Genomic DNA, 25,774 nt, shown 5'->3' with positions numbered 1-25,774 from the left:
AACAAAAATTTACATGATACTGCAGTGCCCTCTTTTATTTTTCTATTGATGCGTTGTTAGAAGATGCAACCTAAAAAAACTGACTTTACAATCCACAATAACAGTAAGGAAACAGTTTGACCTCGCTAATGCAGTTGCTGTTGAAGTTGCTACTATCATCAATCCGAACGATTTCTCCAACCAGGGATAATAAACCACGCGTCACCCGCAAACTGGCCTCAAAGTAAGCATCGCCTGGAATCGTTTCGAAGCGCACAGTGATGTCTCTTATATCATGTTTCTTAGTCATATGAGGGGCCGATGAGTAGGCGCTAGACACGTTCTTGAGCTGGAGCTGTTCGCACATTAGATAGGTCTCTAGCAGCTGATTCATCGAACGGACAGCTGTTTGGGCGGCAAGCTGCACTTCTCGAGCGTCTAATGGCAGAGGAGTCAGCTCTTGGCACAGACAATATGCAATAGGGATGTTGGAGGTGTTGCAAGTGCGCCACGTAGGCACTGGCAGAAAGAGGCTGACGCCACGCGGTGTTTCTGGGCCCGGTAGCTTCCACAGCAGCCTTGACTTCTCTTTGAGACGATTCTCCTGCAATGAATCCAGATGGAGAAGGTCCCGCATGGTCTCGTGCATATCATATGTTGTGATCAGACTGTGACTATTGCTCTCCAGGTTCCTGATGGCCAGCGGATAGCGTTTCTTCATCCACTTGGGGTAGAGGATGAACAGCATGGGTTGATTATCCTCCAGAATACCCTGAAAGGTTTTCCGGAACGAGCCCCAACTCGAGCCGTGATCAGACATGAAGAATATGAAGGTATTGTTGGTGATTCCAGTATCATCGAGACGCCTCAGTAGTCGCACAAAGCGCTGATCGACCACCGAAGGGAAATTTAAATGGTCATGGAAGCCCTGTCCCCACCAAAATAACGAAAAGAATGGATGCCTTTGCATATGGGGCAGCAAATTCTCCACCATTTCCAACAATATATCAGTGATTGTGCGGCCCGCTGAGCACCAAGCCATGGAATCTTTGCTAAAAGTCCTCATAATGGAATTCAAAACTGGACGTAGGTAGTGATCGGTAGGTTTTGAGCCAAATCCAGGTTTTAAGAAGTTAAACAGACTGTTTTCCGGATAATCCTCACCAAAGCTGGTATTATAGCCGGCCTTTTTAAAGTCTTTCCAAATTACAGGACAGTTGTCCATGCGCTGAATCTTCTTCCAATACTTCTCGTTCTCCTCTTCACTCTTCCCCGTCAACATGGCAATCAGGTTCGGAAAGGTATTCAAGCCAACCTTGTTGTAGCCCCAGAACTCGACGTGAGACATTTGATGACGGAGGTAGTTGGCTGTGCGCGGCATTTGACGCAGAAAGTTCAGATGGGACACACTATCCAATCCCAGAATCATTACAGAAATGAGAGGATCCGAGGCAGATTCTGCAGGTTCCGTTTTATTCCCTCGGTCCCATTTCTTCAAGCTTCTTGATTGTTCGAGTAACTCCTGCGGTGGTGGCTGGATGACGAAATGAGCATCTTCATGCATTAATTTCGTAGAATTGTAGCAAAACACACGCAGGTACATAGACGGTTCCAGCTTCCAGCGATATGGGGGTACCAAATTAAATGTAACCGTTCTGTAGTGTTCCAATTGCCAGTCACTCTTTCCGTCAAACCGATCATACTCGCATTGTATTTTGGTTTGATTATCTAGCTTATGATCAATCAGTATCTGATCAATGTCGCGAATTAACTTCAGATACCAGCTTCCTTTGATGAGTTTCGTTCCAAACCATGTTGCATCGATGCACTTGTATTCACCGGGTGGCTTTTTTATGTATCCCTCTATCTCAGGGCTCGTCACATCCAGGGCAATCATTTTGCAGCCCTCGTTGTTCACAAAGAATGCATTGCTAATTTTGGGGCCCGTGTCCATGTCCTTGCACACGTATGCGTACAGAGCCAGACACGAGAGGATCCCACAAAGCCCAATTTTGCGGAAAGTTATCTCATTTAGCCGTAACATTTTATAACTTAAAATTTAAGTATTCACAGCACTCACAAAGTGCCGACAATATCAGAGTTAGCTGGGTTTCGGCTTCGCTTCACTGCAAAGCAACCTCAAACAGAGAACTTCCCATGAGGCGCCACAATATTTGCCGTCAAATGAAATCCCAACATCATCGAGGTGGCTAACCAGGTGCCAACAAGCGTTGCAGCAGTGTCTAAAGTCGCGAAAGAAATGCGACAGCTGCAAGTCATCAAGTCGGCAGCGCCAAGAGAATTCCCAGCAAAGTGCGGCAAGAGCTGCAGGAGGGGCACGTGCGGAAGAGAGACTGTCTCTACAGCAGTTCTGTCTCATATTTTTGTCATTTTCCCAGGCGCCATTTTGTTGGCTTGCAATTTAATTTCATATTTTATGCAGTCAAAATCCGCGTGGAGTATGCGACAAAAATGGCTATTCTCTTCTCCTGGTCCTCGGTATACGGTCTTGGCAAACTGCTGCAGTCTCGGTGGGCCAGTCAGGGGATTGCACTGTAATAAAGTCAGACCTGGTGGCGACATTCTCCACTTTCTATGGAGCCACAAAAAGGAGACGGAAGTGCTTAAGATGCAGGCTTTAAACGGTTTCTGCTGAGAGGAAGTTTTTAAGGTATAGAATAAATATAATTGATTATATCGTATTCGCTAAGTATGACCTATTTCTAGTAATGTTAAGTTGCATCATTATAAACATTAAAGAATATAAGAGCTGAAGTACATAAGGTGCTGCATCCTGAGCAAGCAAGCATCTAGAGCTCAAATCCCACCTCTCCCAAAGTCTGGGCTTAACATAAGTTCCCATATTCTTCACTAGACCCGTCATAGACCACCTTTTTGTTGCCATCGCTAACTTATCTACCCACAAATTATGATAAACTTTTGCAAGGTTTTCCCCCCATTTAAGCTATCTTTGGGTCATAACTTTTGATTTTACACGTCAAACTTCCACCAATTAGTGGCCGCCACTGGAACAGGGTCTTTTAAAGTTTGCCGCATGGATTGGCAAATGCCAGGGCTACGTGAAACTTTGAGCCCACACTCTACATCTCCAACAGGTAGGCAGGCGGAAGCTGGAACACAGCGGATATATCGATAGATACGGGTATAGATGGGTATGTGCGGCTAGGTGGAGCAGGAGAAGGACATCGCTCGCCAGGCCGGCACTGGACTCAGTGCTGGACAAACTGCGATTCCGAACTAATGGCATAAGCCGCTTATGTACCATGTACTCGTCCTGGTAGTTTGCTCTTACTTTTAACCCACTCACTAGCAAAAACTTTTTTAGGATTAAAGCAGCTTTACCCAGCGCACACATAGAGAGACAGAGAGAGAAAGAGAGTGATTGAGGGACAGAAGGAAAGAGGAGCCGTGAAAGGCAATGAGTGGGTGTAGAAGCGAGAGAAAAAAGCAAACGCTTTATAGTTTCAATATTTGCCCTGTCCTGTTCGGGGGAAATCCCTTGGGCACATAGAGCAAACGTTGCACGGATTTATAAATGGACTCGCAAACATTTAGCCAAACTTTAAGAGCGACAGGGAAAGAATGAGAAAAGCAGAGAAAGAGAGAGAGAGAGAGACAGGCAAAGATATGGAGGGTTTTCTTTCCGTTTTAAAGGAGCAGAGCTTTATTGTTTTTGGCCAATTAGTTCTTGGGCTCTAACCCGTCCCGGCAATTCTCTTCAATCTCTCCCCAAGGTGTCCTTAGCCGCCCCAAAATGTTTATACTCTCCCTGGCAGGGCATAAGGAAGATTGTCAAGGCACAGCAGGTAGTAATTGTGTTTCTAAAAGGTAAGTAGTAGAGAATGTGTAGGGAGTGGATGTGCAGGTTTCCGCTTTGGCCGGCAATAAAGTCTGATGAAGAATGACCATTCATATCCAACATTCATATCCAACTACAAGTAGCTGTCATCGTATAAATCGTTCAGTATATCCTAACGATTTCAACGGAATAATTTAGAGGGTGTTTCAAGCTTCGCTGATATCCAACACTTACATTCCGGGTCTCTCTCTTCTTGGGTGTGAAGCTGAGAGACTGAAGATACGGCTAGCTGGCGAAAAAATCCCATTCTGAGTGCTTAAGTTGCTGCTAAAATGATTTATGTGGCAAGTTTATTTATTGCACCTCAATGAATTCAAATTCAAATGTTTCGCAAATGTGGCAGGATAGAGAGCCCCGAGAATATGCCCCGAACAGACAAACATCCGGCTGGAAAAAAACGGATAATCGAATTGGAAAGCGGAAAATAGGAAAGAACTGGCAACATAACGAGATGCATTCAAAGCTTCAATTGTTCGAATTTGGGCGATGAAAATTATATGAATGAATACATAGTATACATATATATATGTATATTTATATTTATATGAATTATGTTATTTATGGCGAAGGGTTTGATCGAAAAAAATGGTATATATTGATTGGGTATAAAAGGATACATTGTGTTCCTTCGATTGGAAACATTTCTGCTTCTTTTTCTCTTTTCATACAGATTGCAATTGACGAGATTCAAATTATCCAAGGGGAAATAAACGAATTAAATTGTTAACCAGCAAGGAGGGCAATTGTTTGGGGTGGAAAATACAGACCTAATGAATATCTAAAGCAACCTTTTTAGCCACTTGCCATTTTGCAGGAACACCACCTATTTATCATATGGTCTTTTTAACCAAATTATTTAATTTGGTGATTATCTGCAATATCCTGACCACACACGCGCACACACACACAAGCCAAGTACTTGCCAGAAATGAGCAAATTATTTGCATCAGTTATTAGAGAACCACACAAAGAAGCAACAAATAGCAGACGGATAACTGATACACGACACTGCCGGACAAGGACAATTACAGCTTCCAAGCCAAGTGGAGCGTCAGCCGCAGTCACAGGATGAGCCGGAGGAGCAGACAAGTAGTTGGTGGATGACCACAGGAACCACAGTGAACCATGATGATGATGATGGTACTCTGGGCAGGACTCCAGCCAGGACTTCTGGCAGTGAGCAGGTCAAGTGAGATGGACAAAGAGAGACAGGCTGATGGAGACAATATGATATACAGAAATAAGTACAGGATGAGAGTTGCACAATGAGAGTGATGGAGGATGTTGTTCAGAGACAACCACAGATATCAATGAGGCAGCTAATTGTTCAGATCAAAGCATATTCCAGTTTTCGTCCTCCCATGAGTTCAATTTCTCAAAACCTCAAAGCCTCGATATTTCCTTTCCACCTCTACCATGGTTTTTTTGTATTCTGTGGCCAACACAATTCCAGGCAATTCCAAACAATAAGTTGCCATTTTACTGCCGAATGCTTAACCTTGTCCCCAATCGAAAGGGGAGCAGTCAACTCCTGAGTTGTCCCGCCCCATGCTCCCCCAGATGTTGCCCAAGATTATTTTCATTTTCACCATTTTCCTGCTTCCCTTTGTTCGGTTGCCTAGAAAAGGAGAATGGCTGAGGAGGAAGAGGAGGAGGCTTCGTGGGCAGGAGCCTAATCAGATATTTACGCCACAGGCGGCGGCTTCAAGTCGGAAATATATCCTGCGGCACAGGTCCGCTTCCTCGAAAACACCATCCACAGTCCGCACAGTCCCCGTATCACATTTGAGCTTTGGGCTTTCGACTCTCGCTGGGCGTTAAAATAAATGAGAAACATTTAGGGCCAAATCCCCATGGCAGACCAACATCCGAGTCCAAATCCGAATCAATATGCCTGGCCACATCATGTGAGCGCTCTGTGTTTTCGGGGGTATCATGGGAAATCTGCCACTCCCACTCGGCTCCCCGTCCGTCCAACGAGCTCCACTTAATTGGAAGCATTTGTCAAAAATTTCATTGCAAAGTTGGGAGTTTCTGCATAAATTTCTGAGTGGAGGCGTGGCATAAATCCCTAATGTCCAGATACAAGCAACCAACCCCACTGCATTGGAACGTGTCCAAGTAGGAGAGGCCGAGGAATCGGGTCACAGTTTCCACTTTCTCTTGTGCAGGCGGAGCACTCATTGTATGTTCCTCCTTTGATGCATGTGTGTGGATAAGGAAAAGAAGGAAAGAGGGAAGGAAAGAAAAGTTTGTGGAGCACATTTCACTTGACCTGGTTGGGTGGTTCCGATTGGGAGAGCGCTGTGATGGAAACTGTTCGAGCCTGTGCTGTAACTGTAGTCACAATTATTATAATAGGTGAGGTGTTGGGAGGTATGGGAGAGGAGAGCAAGCGGTATATTCCAGGTCAGGCTCGTTGGCTGCCGGCTTCCTTTGCTCTTCGCCTGATAGCTGGGATCCATTTGGATAGCCATTTGCCTCTCATGGTAGTTGAATCTTCATAAGAAACATCTGATCCACCGAACTAATTTCGATTTTTTGATGACACGACTTAGATTTTTTCCGATAGACATATACTGACGATCGGACTTTTCAAACAATCAAGAGGCCCTGATTTTGTTCGCAAAGTCAAATTACAAAACTACATTAAAAGTCGAAGTAAATATGAACTCTCAACCCGAAGGAAACATATCTGGGTCCAACCAGCAAGATGCCCATTGCAATCCACCACAAGGTATGTGTAAATCGAAGTGCGTGTCTCCATTTGGTAATTTTATATAACTTGCAGCGACCGGTGGAGAAGTAGCATCAGCCGCAACACAAGATGGGGCTGAGACAGATGGATCCAGTGCGACCATAGATTCCGATTCGGATGAGCAGCAGGGCCCAGAAGGGACCCACGGACAGAGATATCGATATTCTCAAAGCCAGTTGCGTGAGATTGGCCAACAGATTGGGCGTCAGATTGAGCGTCAGATTCGGCGTCGACTTATCTCGGCTCCACAATATGACTTTACGATGCGTTTCTGGTACTAAATGGCGGCGATGTGTGGACTGTGTCGGCGACAATTACACCTAAACATCTCTTGAAAAACTTATTTACAAATTGTTTTTAAATTCATACTGTTCAAACATTTCTACATCGTGTTCTTTATTGTTGCTTTGAATGAATGAATGCTTATTGGCGCTGTTGAAGCGCACTAAAAGCGGCGAATAACGAAGAAGAATAACGGAGAAGAAAGAGATCTGCAATCTCTATTTCATCCATTTTCGTTGCATTCTCAAAGCCTCGATTGTTAATTAATTTGCATCCCTATCGGCTCTCTCATCCTGGTGGTTTCCCTTTGACTTTGTTTTTGTGGTTCTGTTTCCTTAATTGTTTTCTTGCTCCAGTTTTGTTTATTCTTCTTGCCAATGGACAACGTTTCCACATTGTTTGCTCTCAGCCACTGATTAAACCTTTAAAAATGCACCAAAAGATGAACAGTCGAGATGATTTAGCCACGGAAAGGCACTCTTTCCCCCTCAGCTTCGACTTTTATCGGTAATAATGGGAAGGAGCGTCCGTCGGAAGGAAGGCTGAGAGCAGATTTTGGTTTATATTTATATTTATTTATATTTAAAAATTTTAAATACGCTCGGAGACGCTGTCGTAAACTTTCGAAAGACAAATCATAAAACGGAGAATAACAAAAATTTCATGTGGCAATGTGCCGCAGGAAGAAGGGAGAATCACTTCCCAGAAAAATGTTATCTAATATGTGAGTACGGGTATTACTGAAGAGGAAGGAGGTGGAGGAATTGTACCACTGAGTGTTGGGATTGCTAATTGGATAGAACTCAAAGATTAAATGCGACCCTGTCCAGTATGCTTCTCCCAATAAGTGGTCAACCTTTCGCCTTTCTTTCTCCAGTCATTAATCAATTCCCATCCCCCCTCGGACCACCCACATTTGTCACGCCCAAAAAGTTATATTGGTGGAGAAGGAAATCTTGATATATTACAATGGACAAGCTCCCCTTGATTTTTCTTTAATTAAAGTCGCCCCGCATCGGACATGAGTTGCTTTCCCGCTGAGCGGGGAGTTCAACAACGGCAGAAATTTAATAAAAATGTCAGAAGTGGGACGAAGGGAAAAGACATGGCCACCCGCGATAATTATGAAATTGAAGTAATTTTTCCAGCTGTCACTGGGGGAAGTTTTCCAGCTAAGGGACTCTAGCGGAGAACTGACCAACCGACAGCTTTAAGGGTGATGGAGAAGAGAAAAGGTGGATCCGAGTGAGTGATTTGCATGATGATGCTTCACATGCTGCTCTTCTCTCCTGCGGCATCCACATGAATAAATTCCAATGGACAATTTCGGATAAACTTTCAGGCGTGTGGAAGGCAAATGGAAGGAGAAGGAAGGATGTGGGCTTACACGTGCTGCCAATGTCATTCCGGCAACATTTTGACAATTTGTGGTAAACAAATAGGAAAGTCAGGAGGAAGGATGGAAGGGTGGGATGTCCTTTTGCTGAATTATTCATAAATACGCAACGCATTTGCCGTCTTGTTCTGAGCTCCGTGGAAAATGTTCCCCAACAGTCTATGACAGGCGAAAGAAAATGCGAGCACAGACTTGTTTCGAAGGTGTGGCTGACACCGAATATCTGTGGGAATCCGTTTGGAAGACATCTCCACGAATATTCGCCGAGACTTCTGGCTATGCAAATCAGTTGAATGTGAAATGAGTCGGCCTTTTCTGCCAATATCCACCGATATAAAATATGATACAATCGATGTAAGTGATATGGATTGGATCTCTCACTCTGATTGGATAGGATTGATAAAATTTCTGTGCAGCAATTTCACTGTTTTAATCATTTCTGGAGTGCATATTTCTTAATTAAATTTTAGTCAATTTGTGGCACTCGACAGCGTCCGACTCCAGACCCGCATTATAGTTCCTTTCCGTCTCTCCAACCCTCTGCCAACTGTTTGCGGAACCAACAAACCTATCCCCATCCTGGTGCCCACTTTCTCCTCGGATCTCTTCCCCTGTTTCACATCCGTTTTATGGTTTTGCACTTAGCAATTAACGAGTTTACTTTTTTAGTGCTGCTCCCAGAACCCGCATGAAGTGGACATCTCCTCCTCTTCCATCCTCATCCTCGTCCACATCCCATCCCCTCTCTCCACCACACCGTCAGCTGCTGCTCCACCTCTCTTTCCCTCTCTGCCAGGAACATCTCCCAGTTGGCTCGTTGCTCTCAATTAGAGTGTCACTTCCGTTTGGAATTTAGCTCGCTGCTGGACAAATTTACCTATGTGCAGGTGCCACCACTTGCTCCACCTGTATCACCTGCACCACCTTCTGCTGCCTCTCCTCCCCTTGTTTCCCCTCTCAGCTGCCATAAAACAGAACTCGGACACGAACTGCATTGCGGTGTTTGCCTCTTTGGGGGATGTCCCACGAGGATGCGGATGGGGATGGAGATGTGGATTTTGAGGGACTCCAACTTGGAATCCTCTTTGGCATTTTACTGAGGAATTATCACAGTTCAGGGAAGGATTTGGTGTGTGGTTTCCATCAAGTTCAAGGTTCAAGGAAGGACGATCCCTTTGCACACCTTCTTCCCTTCCCTTTGAGAACTTTGTCCAGTTGGAATTCCCTTTTCAATTGCATTAAATTCTGCTCGCGAATAAAGAAAACTTTTCACTGTTTTCTCCAGAGGTCTCCTGGGTACAAATGAATGCACATTACTCTTAGGAGAGTTTCTTCTTTTCTCAGATTTCTCTCTCCTGTCCTTCCACCGTGGTGCAGAAGGTGGTGGAAGAGAGAGGGCGATGACGATGGGCACAAAGTGCAACGGAAATTATTTCTAAATATAAATTGCACGGCGATAGCAAATGGGAAAATGTCAAAGAAAATTTAAGAAGTGGAAAGCAGACGATGATAGGGAAGGTGATGAGAAGTCAGGAAATACCGAATCGGACTTTGATTGAATTGGCGTCAAGGAATCGAACGACATGGCCCTGGCAGGAGAGAGGGAGGCAGCGTAAGAGAAACGACAGCAGATTCTGCGAAATGCCTGTGGATTCCAGTGGCATGTTTCTCCTTCCACTTCCGGCTAGAGTTGCAAACACATGTCGGCCTTCACCTTCCCATTTAATTTGTTTTGCGGCTTTTCTTGGGCCTGGCTGCCTTTAGTTCCTCCTCGTCCCTCTGTGAGGTTTCTCCCTGGGAAGTTCCCATTAATTATAGGAAAAGTGCTTGGCAAAACATTTTCACATCATTAAAAATTATTTATGTGGGCGGACCTCAAGGATAACAGGAAGCCAAGGATACAACTCAAATAGAATTAATGTCTGTCTTCAGCTTCCTGACTCCCCGCTCCTCTGGTACTTCTGATTAAGGAAAGATGAGGAGGAGAAGAAACTTCGAGAGGAAATATTTCTGCAGAGTACTACAAGGATCTTAAAGATTGTTCCATTCAAATTTACATAATTCGTTGCAAGTTTTGGTTCCAACATTTAACGAGCCCCACAATTTGTCAGCGGACAGCGGACAAGGCATTCCACAGTCCTCGAATTATTCATGGGAAAAGGAGGGGGACAGCGGGGAGACAGGTGGAACAGGTGTGAGTGTGATGGAAAGGGAAAGGCACTCTGTCTGCGGCAGCTTAAGAACAATCAACTTTTGGGTCTATGAATTTGTAATTGGAAAGCAGACAAAAGTGAAATGTCTGGAAGCAGAGAGCAATCCTTCAAGGAATGAGGATGGCTATGGGTGGAATTGTAGGGGGTATATTCTTTGGATAAATGAAGCATTTTAGGCAAAAAATCAAATGTAGATATCATGCGTTAATGGGATGGTAAAAGTTGCAGACTCTATCATCGTCGACTTTGATATAAGAGACTCGTATGTATAGGAACCTATTATTGTGTAATACCTTTGATATATCTATGAATGTTGAATACCTAAAGTATAATATATTCATCAAGTGTAATTTCTATGACAATACTTGTGCCCACTCCTCTAGCTCTTCGGTTTATAGTTTTCACCCTCCCAAGATTATTCAGCTCCATGGCAGGAGTAAACCGAGTGTAAATTCTAAACAATCAAAAAGCGATTTATGGCCAATTAGAAACGACATTTAACCAAGCCAAAAACCCAAATGGGGATTCAAATGGAAAGAAGGAGGGTGCGGTGTGTACCGAAATGCGAAAACAATTTCCGAATTAATTGGGAAATACCAACAACCAACCGTCGGATGGAGGAAGTCCGCATTTCATTTGCGGCCATCGGTAAATAATTGAGACCTGCTGCAGTTACCGCCAAAGTGGGAAATGTGTGTCCGCCCCCTCATGATATATTCCGGTATTACCGACCTAGTCAGAGCTATTTAATCACCAAATGATATGGGCAAACAAGGCAGACGGCCGATATGGATACAAAAAGGGGCGTGGCGGCATTGACATTCAATGAAAATTGTCAGAGAAAAGTGGGATGAAGGAGATCTATGACAAGGAGCTTCGATTGCCGCAGGACTTTCAAATTTTTATCAATTTCGTTGCCGCTGCTTGGATCTCGTTTTTGGAATTTTTGGCAACTTTTCACATTGGTTTTCCGCGCGCTTTTCCAATGCGATTCAGACAATATCACAATTGTCGCTGTCTCTAAGCCTTGTCTCTCTTTGCCGCGGGGCCTTTTGTTTGGTTCGCGCTGGTATCGATTATTTCATTCAATAATAGAATGGGATAATAGAGGGTAAAGTCGGTAAGAGGAATATTCACTATCTGGAAGAGATGTTGTGTCCCATGTCTCCTCCATTTTGCGGACTGCAAGCTTTTCTCTTCAAGTTTCGCGACTGTAGCCAGAGACGTTCCCCACTTTAGGATCCGAATGTAAATTTGCAAGAGGAAAATTGTTTAAGCAATCATGATATGTTTCCTAAATTCCCTTTTTTTCATCTTTTAGATGGAGCAGATGACAAAGTGAATTTGAAAGCATTAATTTCGTCTCATTCGGGATTCTCGATGCTCTCTGCTGGATTCCCGCTTTCTATTTAAGCGCTGAGTAATTGTCTTCAAGCATTCGGCAGTTCAATCCACGCATTTCTCGGCATTCCACAGACAACCTCCCAGTCATCATCATCATCCTCATCGATGAGGTGGCACGTGACCCAGTGCCACATGGATCCCCTCGTTTACCCTCTCTATCCCTCGAATCGGAAACAAAAGACCCGGAAAATGTCAACAAACAGAAGCGAAGAAATCGAGAAAAGAGTGTGGAAAAAGTGTCAGGAGAAGTGGAAGGGAGAGGCTCCTCAGTCAATTCGCCAAGTGAATATTTTGTGTCGCTTTGTATTTTGCATGCGTATGCCACAATCTCCAATCCCACTGTCAATATGTTCACAAGAGAAAGAGAGAGAGAGAAAGAGGGAATGCGAGAACCACATGGAAGACTTGTTCCTCACGTAGCCGTAAAACATTTTTGGCTCGACAACACCCAAGCGGAGCGACGCGTAAAGCGAAGGACAAGCAGAAACTACAAATTTTGCATGAAGGATGCCAAACCGTGCCCTGCTCCGCCCTGCCATTCCTCCCCTCTCTAACAATGCCTGCCGTCCATACTCAATAGGGATAGGCGCTTTCAGGTCCTGATGCGACTTTATTATTGCCAATTCTTCCCTCAGGGAGAGAGTCATGAAAATACAGAAGGAGAATTCAGATGCACGCGACATTTCAACGAAATTAAAAGAAGGTCGAATGCTCAGAATGTCTTTCAACCAGAACAGTGGGGAGGAGCAGGCTGTAGGGGGGACGAGCCACTGAGGTTGCCAATTTAATTCGTTTCTGAATTCCGAATTCAGTTTCTTGGCCTTCGGCCAAAATAATTTACAAGATTACGGCGAAACAGCAGCAGCAGCAGCACAAGGAGATGAGTAACGAGACCGATGGGAGGGAGAAAATATGGGCAGAGGAAAGAGGAAGAGCGAGTGTGAAGGGAGTAAATATGAAATTAATATGGGAAATGGAAACATTCATGGGAAACTCGCATGCAAATCGGAATGAGAATTCGGCTGAATTATAAATTCGAACAGGAAGTAAGGAAGGAACGCAGTCAAAACAAACTCAGAGACAGATTTATACTCTTTAAAGTACAAATTGTGGACTATTTAAGGATAGACTGCACCAATAGAGCATAAGGGAATGTTGAGGCTGGATGGAACTGAACGTTTTCCAAAGTTCAGATCAGAATTTTCAAAATTATTGACTTGCGATTATTCCTTGATCTTAGTGGAGAACACAGATAATATCTGCAGAGAGAGCTGAATAAGAGCTATAGTTGGATCTGCCCGATGCTTTGTTTAACTATCTTAAGCAGGTTATGCATGCAGGGAGCTTCAGTCTCCACCTGACCCCTGGGCATTATCCCTCCCATAAGATTTCCTTTCCTGGCACTGAACCAGCCTTAGTTCATTTGAAAACTTTAGACGGAAATACACTAAACTACGAGTAGAACTGGAACTGATGGCACTTGAGCTTGAGCCTGATGAAAACTAATTTGTGATTCAAAAGAACCCAGACGGTGATTACTACTGGCCCCATGCCCCAAGCCCTGTGCCCCATGCTTCTTCCGCATTCACTCCCCATCTCTGGGACAACCTGAGCAGCAGATTGTCAACGTTTTCAGTTTCGGCCAGAGGCAGTTTCCTAGCTCCATTTAGGGGCATCTATCCGAAGGATTCTGGAACTTGGATAGGAAGTGGAAGGTGGGAGTGGAAGGAACCGCAGATAAATTTGAAACTTGCACCGCGAAATTACGCGGACTGATGAGCAAAGTTTGCCCAGAGAGACATTCGGATTCAAGACGGTTCTATTCTCTCATTTGTAGAGAAGAGAAATTACACCCAGAGAAAACAGAAGGTATGGAATGGGCATGCGAATGGGGAGGACGATTCGTTTCGTGCTCAAGTATCGTGTAAATGGTAACAATTTACTCTAAATGCCACAGCAACAGCAACTTAGCATCAAATTTGGAATACCCTTACTCACACGCATGCAGAGACACCATACACACACACACACACACACGCACACAAATGCGGTTTATGGCGCATTATATAAATTTTCATGCTTTCAAATTTATTTCGCCGAAGACTCATAATTTAATTCAACTTTTTCTCTGGGATGTTAATGCTCCTCTTTATATCTCCTTCTGTGCGTGTGTGATTGTGCTAATGTGTTGGTGAGCGTGTGTGTGTGTGTGTGTGCTGCTTCCTTTTAGCGGAAATTTTTCGCTTCCTTTTCTGTGGCTTTCTTGTTTTTGGCTGCTGCATATTATTTGGTAGCTGAAAGTACCCAATGGATGACACGGGGGAAGAGGTAAGAGTCAGTCACCCACTACCACCCCCCCACAGGAACCACAACAGTTGCCTTTCGGCTTAGAGGCCCTTTGTCTCCGTCCCACATCGCTGTAAGCCCTCCTCTCAGCATACAAAAGCAATTACGATGCGTCCTTCACTGTCGCAGGAGGAGGCCTCAAACGGTTCCCCTATCGGAGATGGCGGAGGGAATCGCGAGAAAGTCAAGGGATTGGCAGTACTTCGCTCCTCTTTCCGCAGCCTCATTCCACTCCTACTCCCCGGACGAGGCCAAAATGTGTTAAAGTGAAGGGAAATCTTTGGCAGAGCCACAAATGTTGGCTCGTCGTCTGTCTGACAGATTTTCGGTTTGATGGGAAGCTGCAGGAGGAAAACAATTGAAAACTGCCGGCTCCCCTCGTGCATTTCATAATTAAGAAGAGGAAGCAGGAACTTTGTTTTTCCATTCGGGGAAATCCCACAAATCTGTTGAAGGAAAAAAACTGTGACGCGACCTCAAATTCGGGGATGGAGAAAAGTATTAAAAAAGTGAAAATGGACCGAGAACGGAGAAGGGAAATTTACTGCTGACTTTGTTTCCATTTATCGCAAACTTTTTTTCATCCGCTACTTTGTGCAGAGTCTTCCTTTGTCTGTCCCGTCGGAAAACCGATACAAATGATGCAAAGTGACTCCGAATGAAGAGGCAATTCAAAGAGAAACCTCTGCTCTAAGCTGCTCAAAGGAATATTAAAAGAACAGCAATGGAATAGCGATTTAAAAAAATATTTGTGACATGAGAAATAAATAATTTCCAATGGTAGTAGCATTTCATATCCCTCTCCTGTATTTAAGCCATTCTTCCTTCTTATCCTTATAAAATAAACAAAAATAAATTCTGCACATTTCCTCTCTCCTGTTTTCATTCCGATTTTCCTGTAAATATTTTTCCAGGCAAATGAAAATATTTATTTACTCGATAAGTTCTGTTTTCACTTGGAGAGGAAGTAAAACTTTGGCTAAAAATCAAACTAAAAGTTGGACATTTTTTGTGGCAGTCTCAAAGAAAGGAGAGGGAAAGAGAGACAGGATAGGCAAGATATTAAATACAATAACCAAATTAATTTACATTTCAGAACTTGAGAAACAATTAAAAAGTTAAGAGACTATCAGCCCAAAATGGAATAAATTAAACTATAAATATTCCCCTGATACGAGAATGTTTTGCATTGGAAAGTTTGCCAATAAATAGAGATGTGTTTGCGGAAATCCTATCCTAATCTTATGTACAGCACCCCGCATTTCACTTTTCTGATCCCAAAAATATTTCAATTGAATATTCCGTTTGCCCTGCGGATTCTAGGAATCAAAGAACCAAAGCAAAAGAACCACAAAGGTCTGTGTGTAGCGGAGTTTTCATTGGGGCTTTCGTGTTTTCCCGGAGTACTTCCCAGGGAAATAAACATGGAAATTGCGCAGTTTTCCTTCTGTTTGTCTGTGGATTCTTTGTCTGCTTCTGCATCTCTTCTATTCGGAGGCAAACAAATTAACAGAAATGTTGAACAATATTGTTCGACGACAGACGACAAAAGGAAAGCAGAGAGAAAGAGAGAGCGGAAGAAGTTTTCCTGCCACACAAATCAATTAAAAGTTTGCCCCAAGCTCAGACAGAATCTCTTCAATCTTCCATCTTCATCGGGATTTAAAGGAAACTGTCTCCTGGTATGGAAGGGGATCGGGATGCCTGGCCATGGATGGGATAGGATGGGATTCGAGCAGCTGATGTAAAGGCAAATCGAACATTGATTGATGTCAGGATCCACTCGACTCATTCTCATACTCATCTACTTTTCATCCCACCATTTCTAATTGATAATTAAATTGAGACTTTTGTTTGCTGCACTGAAATTTTGAGGAGCCGATGGGCAAGCAATCCCATTCTCTAAACAAAATATATTTAAATTTCCTTCCATTCCACCAATAATGTGCGAATCGTTGACATGAATAATAAGAGCATTTCGGACAGAGCCCCCGACTCGCGGCAGACTCCTTTCGGAGGGCCACTGAAAGGACTACTGACCTCCCCCAAATGGTGGCCCTCGAACGGATGTCGGGCATCCTCAGCCAACAAATTTATGGCAACAGCAAGAGAGAGGATAAATGAGAGTGAAAGCTCCTTCTCCGAGTTATCTGAGAGACACTCCCATTGAAAGAGACACAGATAGAATGTTGCTGGCGGCATGCCACCGTTGTCTGGCAACATTTGTTGCGTGCGGTGTGGTCGAAGGGGCAGGCAGCATCCCTTGGATCTCCCTTTGCTAGTCCTTCATATTGATTTCTCGCTCTGTTTGGGCTTCGATTTTGTGGTTGAAAGAGGCAGAAAAAAAGGACAATGTTGAAAGGTAGCAGGAGATGAATTTCTGGGTCAATTGCTTTTCGTGTGCGTATTTTTGTTCTCAGGAAAAGCCACATGGTATGGTGTGTTCAACATGGAGCTCTACCAGTCATCCCCCTCTGACAACAGTTAAATCCAATTACGAACTTGGCCCAAACTGAGCATCAAACAGGTTATTGAGTTTGAGGCCTTGGTATAAAGTTTTACCTGGCAATTAGGTGGGATCCCAATGCCAACGCAGGACTCACCCACAAAATATGTATGTTATTTTGTTTGTCGTTGACAATATCCAACAGCAATCCGCAGACAACGCCAAAATTTAATGAGCAGATGCAGGTCAAAGTGCAACGAAGAATGTCCTCTCTCTTCCCACGATGGATCTGCTGCCATGCCCCACCATCCATGATAGATGGAGCTGACTGGTTTTGGCACCCATTTAAAATTCCGTGCACGCAGAACGTCAGCGCTGCTCCTCATTCGCTTCCCGTCCTCGTCCTGGCTGTGGTCCGGCTCCGGACTCGTCCTTTGCTAAACTGAAGGGAGCTGTGGTCGCCATGGATGGGGCTCCGGTTCCGTATCAGGGATCAGGGGAGTGGCAGGGGGCGGATTGTGCAGGAAGCCGACAAGGTGCAGCTGCAATTTGGGGCCTGGGCTCGGTTCACATTGTCAGCACTTTCATTATTGCCCGCATTTTCGACGAGGACGGGGGCGGTGTCGGATGAGGGAGGGATAGGGATAGAGATGGCAGAGTGGCAGCGTGCAGCTGAATTCAGTTGATTGGAACATTTTTCCACGCTATACGTTTTCCTTTGTGGGCCAAAGCGAGTTCCAGCGAGATAGCAAACAAACCATTTTCCAGGCATCGGATGATGAAAGGCATCCAAATTGAGATGAAATCCGAGCTGGGCAATGGAACATCCAAGAGAAGGACGTCCATGTCAGATGTGGAACAGAAGATTTGATCGATTTACTTAATTTGTTTTAAGGGTGATTGAAGAGAGAGTTCGAAAATATGAGATTGTATTCAGATAAGCCATTTGATATTATATTATTTGATCCATTCGCCTATTATTAACTTATTTTTCTGCCAATGAACAGCTTTACATGGGGTTACTCATACGCAGCGGTGTCCACATCGCGTGCTCCCCAGGGGAAAAGCTTTTCCATCTGATTGGGAACTGCTTTCGGTTGCCGTTCTGCTTCTGCTCTCAGAATTTTTAATGAGTTTTCGGGCCGAGACAAGTTCGGACAAATTCGAGGAATGTATTCCCCATCCTCTGCCTTCACTCCAGCAGAGTTCAAGGTTTCGTCCTGTCCTTGAACTCACAGATGAAGAAACTTAAATGGAAATTGGAATGGGAATGGGAGTAGCAGACTGGGAAAGTATTTCTCTAAAAGAAACTATGCCACAGAGGCAGAGGAGATGTCCCCACTTCACACTTTCCATTTCTAATTCATTTCCCGTATTGTTTTTCTTTCGGAATTTTCTTGGCCTACAAATGCAAATGGAAACTCTTGAATAGAGTGGAAAATCCTCACGATATTCCGCCCCACGCATGCCCGCGGTTCTGCCAAGGAAAGAGTGATGCCTCCATGCTTCTCCCCTGAACATTCCACTCCTGACATGGCCTGACCCCAATGCATGACTAGTTGTGGTTCCCCTTTCCGCTCTCCCTCTCCATGCAACTACTCATTCTCCCACTCGGATGTGCCTTCAACGTAAGGTTGGGTCTGGGGTCACTTAAATTTGAATGTTTTGCCTTGTTTGAGATGCTAATGTTGGCTATGGAGAAGGAGTACGGCATGGGAGTATGGATGGAAGTCCGGGAGAAGGTGGGCAACGAGGCAAGGAAACATATCTCAGTTCTCGAGAGGTTAACAGGAGGCCAGAGGGGAAAGTCAAGTTGCAACAGCTTCAAAGTCACGTCTTGCGGCGCTCAATTGTGCGACAGACTCGGAGAACTTCACAGAATGGGTCGAAGGTGCTGCATGATTTATGGAAGGATGGATGGATAGCGGGGGAATATAGTGAGCAGGGGGAGGGGCAAAACTGATGCACTTGTTGTTGCTGTTTATCTTCCAGTTGGTTAATATCCTCCGAGAAGGGAGACACAACACAGCGACCAGCACCCGGGAAAAGGGCAACTCTCCTGAATGGCATCATTATTTGCATATGCCACACTTGTACCTGCCCCTGCCCCACTGAGCCACTTGCCGCGACTTTGCACAGAATCCATGATGGAGATATATTTCATATCCCCCCGTCTCAGTCTCAGTCCCATTCTCCCGTTTGCTCTGCTGCTCGGAGAATTGTTCAGTGAACGCCCAGTGGGGCATGCATAAAATATGTTACAAGGCAAACCGACCAAGCCCACATCAATGCACGGGTAGGGTAATGGAAGGGTGGGAAATGGGAGGTAGCAGAGGAGGATGTCATCCATCCATCGATAAATTCGTTAAAATCTTTCCTTCTTTCAATTAAAAAGAGGAAAACAGAATAAACCGAGAAAATTTAAAGCCAAGCAAGTAAAGGCCATGTAAAGTGAAATGTCATCAGAGATGGGGAAACAGCAGGGATGGGTGGCGAGAGCTGGAGAGTAAAAGAAGGCGGATGGCAAACGATATGCCACGACTCCACGCCTTCTGTCCAGAAGATCAGATGATGGACAGAACGGAGCTGGAGCTTCCATAATGAAGATATAAAAGTCTCGATTTACCAATTGCGTGGAATGGAATTAAGGAATCGAAGTCTGGAAATGTACAGGGAGAAGGCCAACTCCTTCTCCTTTACATTTCCCAGCTTCAACTGTTGCAATGAAACTATATAAGAGGAGAACCTCTCTCTCCCTCATCTTCCAGAGTTATTTCATGCGAAAGGAGGTTGAGGAAGTGTGACTGAATGTTAATTAAATGCAATTTCATCGGAAGTTGAAAACTTCTCCAAGGCCCACTGGAGAGAAATTTATACGTGGGAGGGAAGGATGATAAAATGGAGAAATGGCAGAGTTTTCTTGACTATATTTCAGTTTCAATTGCCCTTTCCTCTGCCTATTTTCTTTCTCTCTTTACCGCATCTTAATCATTTCTCTATTTATTTCTTGTTTCTTAGTCGCCATTTGGCAACTCCTACAAGTTGTGAGGTCTCTCTCCCTGATAAATCGCAATAAGTCGCAATAAATCTGCTTCAGAATTGTTTTCTTCTCTCAATCATAGAGCTTTTCCATCAAACCTTTTCGTACCATCGCCTTGACTTTCGCCCACTTTTCACCTCATCAAAAGAAAATATATCACTTCGACCCCAAATCCTGCCAAATGGAGTCTCGAGCCTCAATTCATAGGAGGAGAGGATCCGAATGTGATTAAAATAAGAGCCGCTGCAGGCGCTGAAACGCTGGATTGGATGCAGCACATTACGGAAATTAATGGGTGCCGGTAGCGTATGAGTAATTTAAGACTAAGTTCCATTCATTCCATCTCCCACTCGGATTCCCATTCCCAGTCGAGGCTGTCGAGGCGGTTGGTTTTCAGTTTTCTCTGGGAAATGTGTGAAGAGGTTCCTAATTAATATTGTATGACTACGCAAATGAAAAGGAGACTAGGGAAGGAGGGAACATGGAGTTCCTGGTGGGACTGGGCAAGTCATGTGAACTAATGATAAACACTTTCGAAGGGATTCAGTTTCGGAAGGGCAGGGGAAATGGCTATGGGAGAGGAAACAAAGCAGAAGCGGAAGCTCCGATAACGGACAGAAGAACATGCAACGCTGACAGGAAGTGAGGAAGGAGGGAGGGGGAGCAGTCACAGTTACAGGATGTGGATGAAGTACCCTATCCGATGTGGGGTCTGCATTTGTAGAGCTAAATATTCGAGAGTTTAATTGAAAATACAAATATTTTGCAAATGTTTTCCCCAGGTTCAACTTCAACTCCGGTGAAACAGAAATGGATAAGGGAAAAGGGATCCAAAGTGGGTCAAAATGTATAGAAAAATGTATAAAAACAGTTCCAATTGATTAAGGGCAGGCGAACCCACAGGCTGGCTAATGAGGCATCCACATGGAACACATTCCAAATGCTGTAAATGATGTAATTCTAATTCAAATTCGAATTGAAACAGAAATGGAAATCGACTGGAAATGTAAGCAATGCTAACGAGGGAAAGCAGAACAATCAAATGGTGCGCCTCACTGGAGCTGTCAAACGGAAAATGGGAAATGAAGCTGTCAATTATGAGTCGGAGGATCCATCCCCCATCGATTCTCCTCTGGAGAGAGCACCAGAGTCTCATGAAGGGAATCCCCAATTGAATATGCAGCCAACTTTGTCCAGGATAAATATTTGGAGCTGGCCAAATGAGGCGGAGGTGGCAAAAAGGGGTGAAGGCAGAGGTGGAGCGGGGTAAACAAAGCAAATGAAAACGAACATGAAAAGCTGCCGCAATTTGTTGCAAAAACAAAGAAAACTTTTCCAAACTGGAAGGGAAATGCAACAAAGTGAGTGCCAAAGAGTGGGGGAGAAAGAAGAAGTGAAATGCAGCTTGGGAAATATTCAAATGTCTTCCTCTTGGCCCCCTTTGGCCTCTGTCTTCGGCTCTCTTTTTTCTTTCTTCCGCTGTAACTGCAATCAGCCACGCCTTTTGCAGTTGCCTCCCCCTTTTGATGGGGCTTTATAAAAAAGGAGCAGGGAGCGTTGACAGGAGTAGGCACAGAAGAGAGAGAGAAGGTAAAGAATAAATATATTTCTCTTTTTTCTGAACTCTTTCTGTCTCGCTTGCTTTGTCTGGCGAATAATGACGGTGAGAGAGGAGTTGGAGGAGACACTTGCCCCATCTTGTTTACAACTTGAGAGTGACTTTTATTGCCTCCCATTTTGATTTGCATTTCGGGGGAGTCCCCAAACGGCACATAATTGAATGTTGCAGGAGGGAGAGTGTCGCAGAAAGGAATCAAATGGGTTCTAAGTGATGCTGCATATAGAGATCGATACATGATCGAACCTCCATGGGACACGTGGATGTGTACCAAGGAAAGTAGCATCTTCAGAGGAAATGAACTGCGTTTCTCTCCATGCGATTCTTCATTTACTCCTGCCGCGTGGAACAGTGCCTCTGAATGTGGAATCATAAAACTAAGTGCTCCCATTCATCCATCTTCCTGTGTTTATTGCTTAAACTATCCGCCCTTTTTCCTCTGTCATAAAACTGTACCTCCTGCGATGCTTGTGTGAATCCTTTCATATCATATTCAACCAAAGGAAAACGCAACTGAAAGGAAAATGCGGCTAGACGGGAGCCAGGAGGTGGGAAAAGGGAGCAGCAACAATGAAGACGACGGGGAGAGAGGTTAGTGGGCAGCGGGGAGTGTGGCAGGCAGTGAGGCGAATGACTTCAGACGGGGATGGGGAGATGTGAGGCAGTGTCAGGATAGTAGTCAACATTTGCTGACTTAGCTGCAATTATGGCAGATATTTTTATGAACTTGATGTTAACCCGAACCCACACTGAGATACAGATACATTCTCACACATGGAAAGATATAAAGAGAGAGACAGAGTGAGAAGAGGAGAGGGGAGATATGGCAAGTGTCCTGAATGGGAGATAGGAGTGTGGCTAAAGGCCAAGCTAAGCATGGAAAATGAAGATGAAGATGGAAATGTCAGTTGGAAAAACATCCTCTTCAAAAGTTGGTGGAGTTGCTACAGACCTTATGAACATGGCGAAATAAAACATTCTGTAGTCTTGCCGTTAGAAACATAAAGGATAACAAAATAGGATATATTTTAGGATTGATGACTCTTCATATTCCTGATTGATCCCTGCAACAATATAAGAAGCGAAATCTCTGTAAAGATAACCCAAATTATCAAATGACCAACATTGCTGTGGGTCAGGAATGTTTAATTCAGACATTGTTTAATTACGTAAATGTTTATTGATAACAGAAGATCGCGGTCGACTGGTAAGTGCAGCAGCAGTCAACGTTAAAGGCACGGCTCGATCGCGGCTGATTTCTGCCTATACTAATGCTGACTGCTGCGATTCCTATTCTTCTCTGCTGTTGTTCTCCTTCTGCTTTTGCTTCCGATCTGCTGTTGGGGTGCTGCCCTGGTGATGCTCTGCTGCTGTGGTGTTCTGCCGTTGATATTGTCCTGTTGTTGCCGCTGTTCCCCGGCGCCAATCGCTGCACCCTTTTTAGGCCAACTGACCCCATCCTTCTATAATGCATTATCTCCTTTTCATTGAGGCAAGTATTTTCAATGTTTCATCATTCCACAAACATAATGGGTAATTTTCTCATTTCCCTATGCTCCTTCTCACCTCCAAATTGCATAATTAATTCCACTTTGTTGCCGTTTTTCTTGTGATGGATGTTGCTGTTGTTTCTGCTGTGGATTCTGGTGGCATTTCGAATGAAAATAAAAGAGGTGTCCACCGGAAAAACCACACAAATTTCCGCCAGCGGCCGCCAACAAAAAAGCAAAAGTTAATTGTTCAAATATTTCCAGAGCACACATGCAACGCCCTTTGACCTGCTGCCACCCTCTTCCTCTCAATCCAACCTCCAAAAGCAACAATGAAAAGTGGAAAATCCGAGCCCGCTTGCGTGTGCCACAAAATGTTGCACCTCTCCTTCTGCGTCCGCTCCTTCTCCTGGAAAGATTCACGTACCCCTTGAACAGCGAAAATTTTGGTTGTTGTTTTTGTGCTCATAGAGGAGGGGGGATGAAAATGAAGGGGAAAAGGCCTCTTCCTTTGTGGAACACTACATTGCAGAGGGAACAACAAGTTTGGAGTGGGGTTTCATCTCATTTTCCATCACATTTTCATCGCTTTTAATTCGAGTCTCAACAAAAATCATCAGTAATTCATTTTCACGGCGCTCCAAACCGGCGACCGAATTTCCGGGAGTTCTCCAGTTTTATTCCTCTTTAAGCGCCGCTGAGAGCAGAGCAGAGCCATGAAATTCCGTGTCATAAAATTAAATTTCTCTGCTATTAATTCCATGCTACAGGACTCTTCCTCAGGTCCTTGGCTATTGGACTTCTTCAAGGGAGAACTTTTGGTGGAATTTTAATCACTGACCCGGAATGACCTTCGCTTCGATTTCTCCGCCTCTATCTCCTGCCCTCATTTTGTTGTATTTTCTTTTAATTTATTTATCTTTTTTCGGCCATGTTTCTCCACATTCTCTTTATCCCTGTCTCTTTTTTTCTGTTGAACTTTTCTCTGTTCTTCGTCGCACTTCCTGTCGCCTGTTAATTGTCTTTAAATTGCTGTTGGAAATGTAGGGAGGAGAGGGAGAAAACTTCGATTTCTGTTTATCTTTGGCCATTTCAAATGAATTTTCTTGGAAATTTATTGCTGCGGAAGTTTTCCACGGGAAAAAGGATCTCAGAGAGGGTGTCTAGCTGGGGGAGTTTCAGGATTAACGAGAGTCATCTCTTATATAGAAATAGTTCGCCATTCGAGGATTCATTGCTCATCTGCAATCATCGGAATGAACCACCCAGCAATTGCCAAATTATCCACCAGAGTTCCCATAAATATATAGGATCCATTTATGGTTCTCCCTCTCTCTTCTCTAGTTAGAGTCCCCGTCTCTGCGCATAAAACACTCTCCGAGAAACAACAAGGAGAGGTTCTATATATTTATATTTCTTTGCTGCGTTTTCATGGCCGATTTTTATCATCACGAACATTGAAAATTTACGAGTTTTCACAGAGCATAAATTCTGTGTTTTTTCTCGCAGCTTTTATTATCAGCAAAATATTTTATACGCAGCAAGTGGCGCATCGTAGGGATACTAGAGAGTGGGGGGTATCTAATGGATACATGAACCCAAATTGAGTCACTTTGCATAGACCAAAGCAATCATCATCCCCGCGTCATCTCGATGGAAAGCTTCATTTGGAAAAAGCAAGGAAAATGTGTGAACAAATAATGATAAAAGGTAAAAAATGCACTCAGAAGAGAGGGGGGCAGGGGCAGGGGTAGAGGAAATGCTAAGTGTAACTTATTATGGGAGAGGTTTCTCCCCCCTCAGAGATGGTGGAGTGGCAAACTTTTCGCTCAACTTTCCCAGCTCTCAGCTGCATGTGTTGTATGCCTTGCGGCGGTCGAAAGAAAGCATGAAAAATGCCCGAAAGGGGAGGACGAACTGGGAGGAAGGCAAGGAAAATGTTGGGAAACTGGAGCTCCGAGTAAACAGGCAAAACTAATTTTAAATGTCCTGCATAGAGGGAGGAGAACTCTCTCTGTCGTTTGATAGCGGTGCAAAATGTTGGCACTTTGTCTCCTGACAGCCCGGATCATCAATTCCCGCAACTGCTGCACTCGCTCATCTCTCTCTGAACGATCTCTGGGAGTCTTCTCCCAAGTGAAGGTGGAGAAACACCCAAGAGAAAGAGTAAGTTCAAGGAGCAGCAGTAAGAGTGGAAGGAGGAGGGGACAACCGTTAACAACTTTTTCTTTTGCCAATAAATTTTCAATTTCCGCCCTGAAATTTGCAATTTATTTCACTGCAGCAGAGCTAATTTCCCCCTGACCCGTCACCCACAGTCGCTTTTCTCCTTTGTAAGTCAATTTCTGAGAGTTTTCCGTGTCGGACTGTACGCCTTGCCATCAGATTTCCCACACGAGTAAAAAGGGGCTTACCGGGGGAAAAAAATACACCTGCAAATTGCATTGTCTGCAGAGGGGATTGCAGTGTGTGGAGATCCCAACAGGATGGAATATAAGGAGGGGGAGTGCCGTACAATCCTTTGCCAAGTAAACAACTGCAGGGGGGCCTTCGCTGTGGCACTCCAAGTCCCCCCTCATTCCTATCATAAATCACGCGGACAGAAATTTGATTTGATTTGCAGAATCTGCGAAAATATTTCGTAAATATTTACCATCGCACTTTTTCACGCTTTTCCAACAGTTTTCTGGCATCTCCCGCTTCAGAGAGGGAACTTTTCCAACTGTGAAAATATTTTTCACGTTTCTCGTTTGTTTTCTTTTTGCTACTTTGTTGTGCAAATATTTTCCCACTTCGTTTTGCCCCGTTTTTGCACTTCATTTGTGTTTGAAGGGGAAGAGGGGAGTGGCTGTTTGCTTTTCTTTGATATGCGAAATTTATGCACCGATTGCATTTGAGACGAGATTTCCCATCCCTGAAATT

At 44.2% G+C, this 25,774-nt stretch overlaps 2 protein-coding genes and 1 long non-coding RNA gene across 3 annotated transcripts; 2 read left to right on the top strand and 1 right to left on the bottom strand.

Annotated features, from left to right (window-relative positions):
- Window positions 1-8: 8 nt before the first annotated feature.
- On the bottom strand, window positions 9-2,083 carry LOC4817518 (uncharacterized). Its single transcript, XM_001356898.4, has one exon. The coding sequence runs from the start codon at window positions 2,021-2,023 to the stop codon at window positions 86-88; it is 1,938 nt and encodes a 645-aa protein (XP_001356934.3). The 5' UTR covers window positions 2,024-2,083; the 3' UTR covers window positions 9-85.
- A 4,355-nt stretch (window positions 2,084-6,438) lies between these two features.
- On the top strand, window positions 6,439-6,956 carry LOC6903134 (uncharacterized). Its single transcript, XM_002132805.3, has 2 exons — window positions 6,439-6,596; window positions 6,651-6,956. The coding sequence occupies exons 1-2, from the start codon at window positions 6,527-6,529 to the stop codon at window positions 6,896-6,898; spliced, it is 318 nt and encodes a 105-aa protein (XP_002132841.1). The 5' UTR covers window positions 6,439-6,526; the 3' UTR covers window positions 6,899-6,956.
- Window positions 6,957-7,814: 858 nt separating this feature from the next.
- LOC26534286 (uncharacterized) lies at window positions 7,815-8,800 on the top strand. Its single transcript, XR_004469223.1, has 2 exons — window positions 7,815-8,144; window positions 8,242-8,800. It is a non-coding gene; the product is annotated as an uncharacterized lncRNA (long non-coding RNA).
- Window positions 8,801-25,774: the final 16,974 nt, after the last annotated feature.

Source organism: Drosophila pseudoobscura, chromosome 4, assembly GCF_009870125.1.
Source record: "Drosophila pseudoobscura strain MV-25-SWS-2005 chromosome 4, UCI_Dpse_MV25, whole genome shotgun sequence".
Lineage (NCBI taxonomy): Eukaryota > Metazoa > Arthropoda > Insecta > Diptera > Drosophilidae > Drosophila > Drosophila pseudoobscura.
This window is presented reverse-complemented; position numbering and strand designations above follow the sequence as displayed.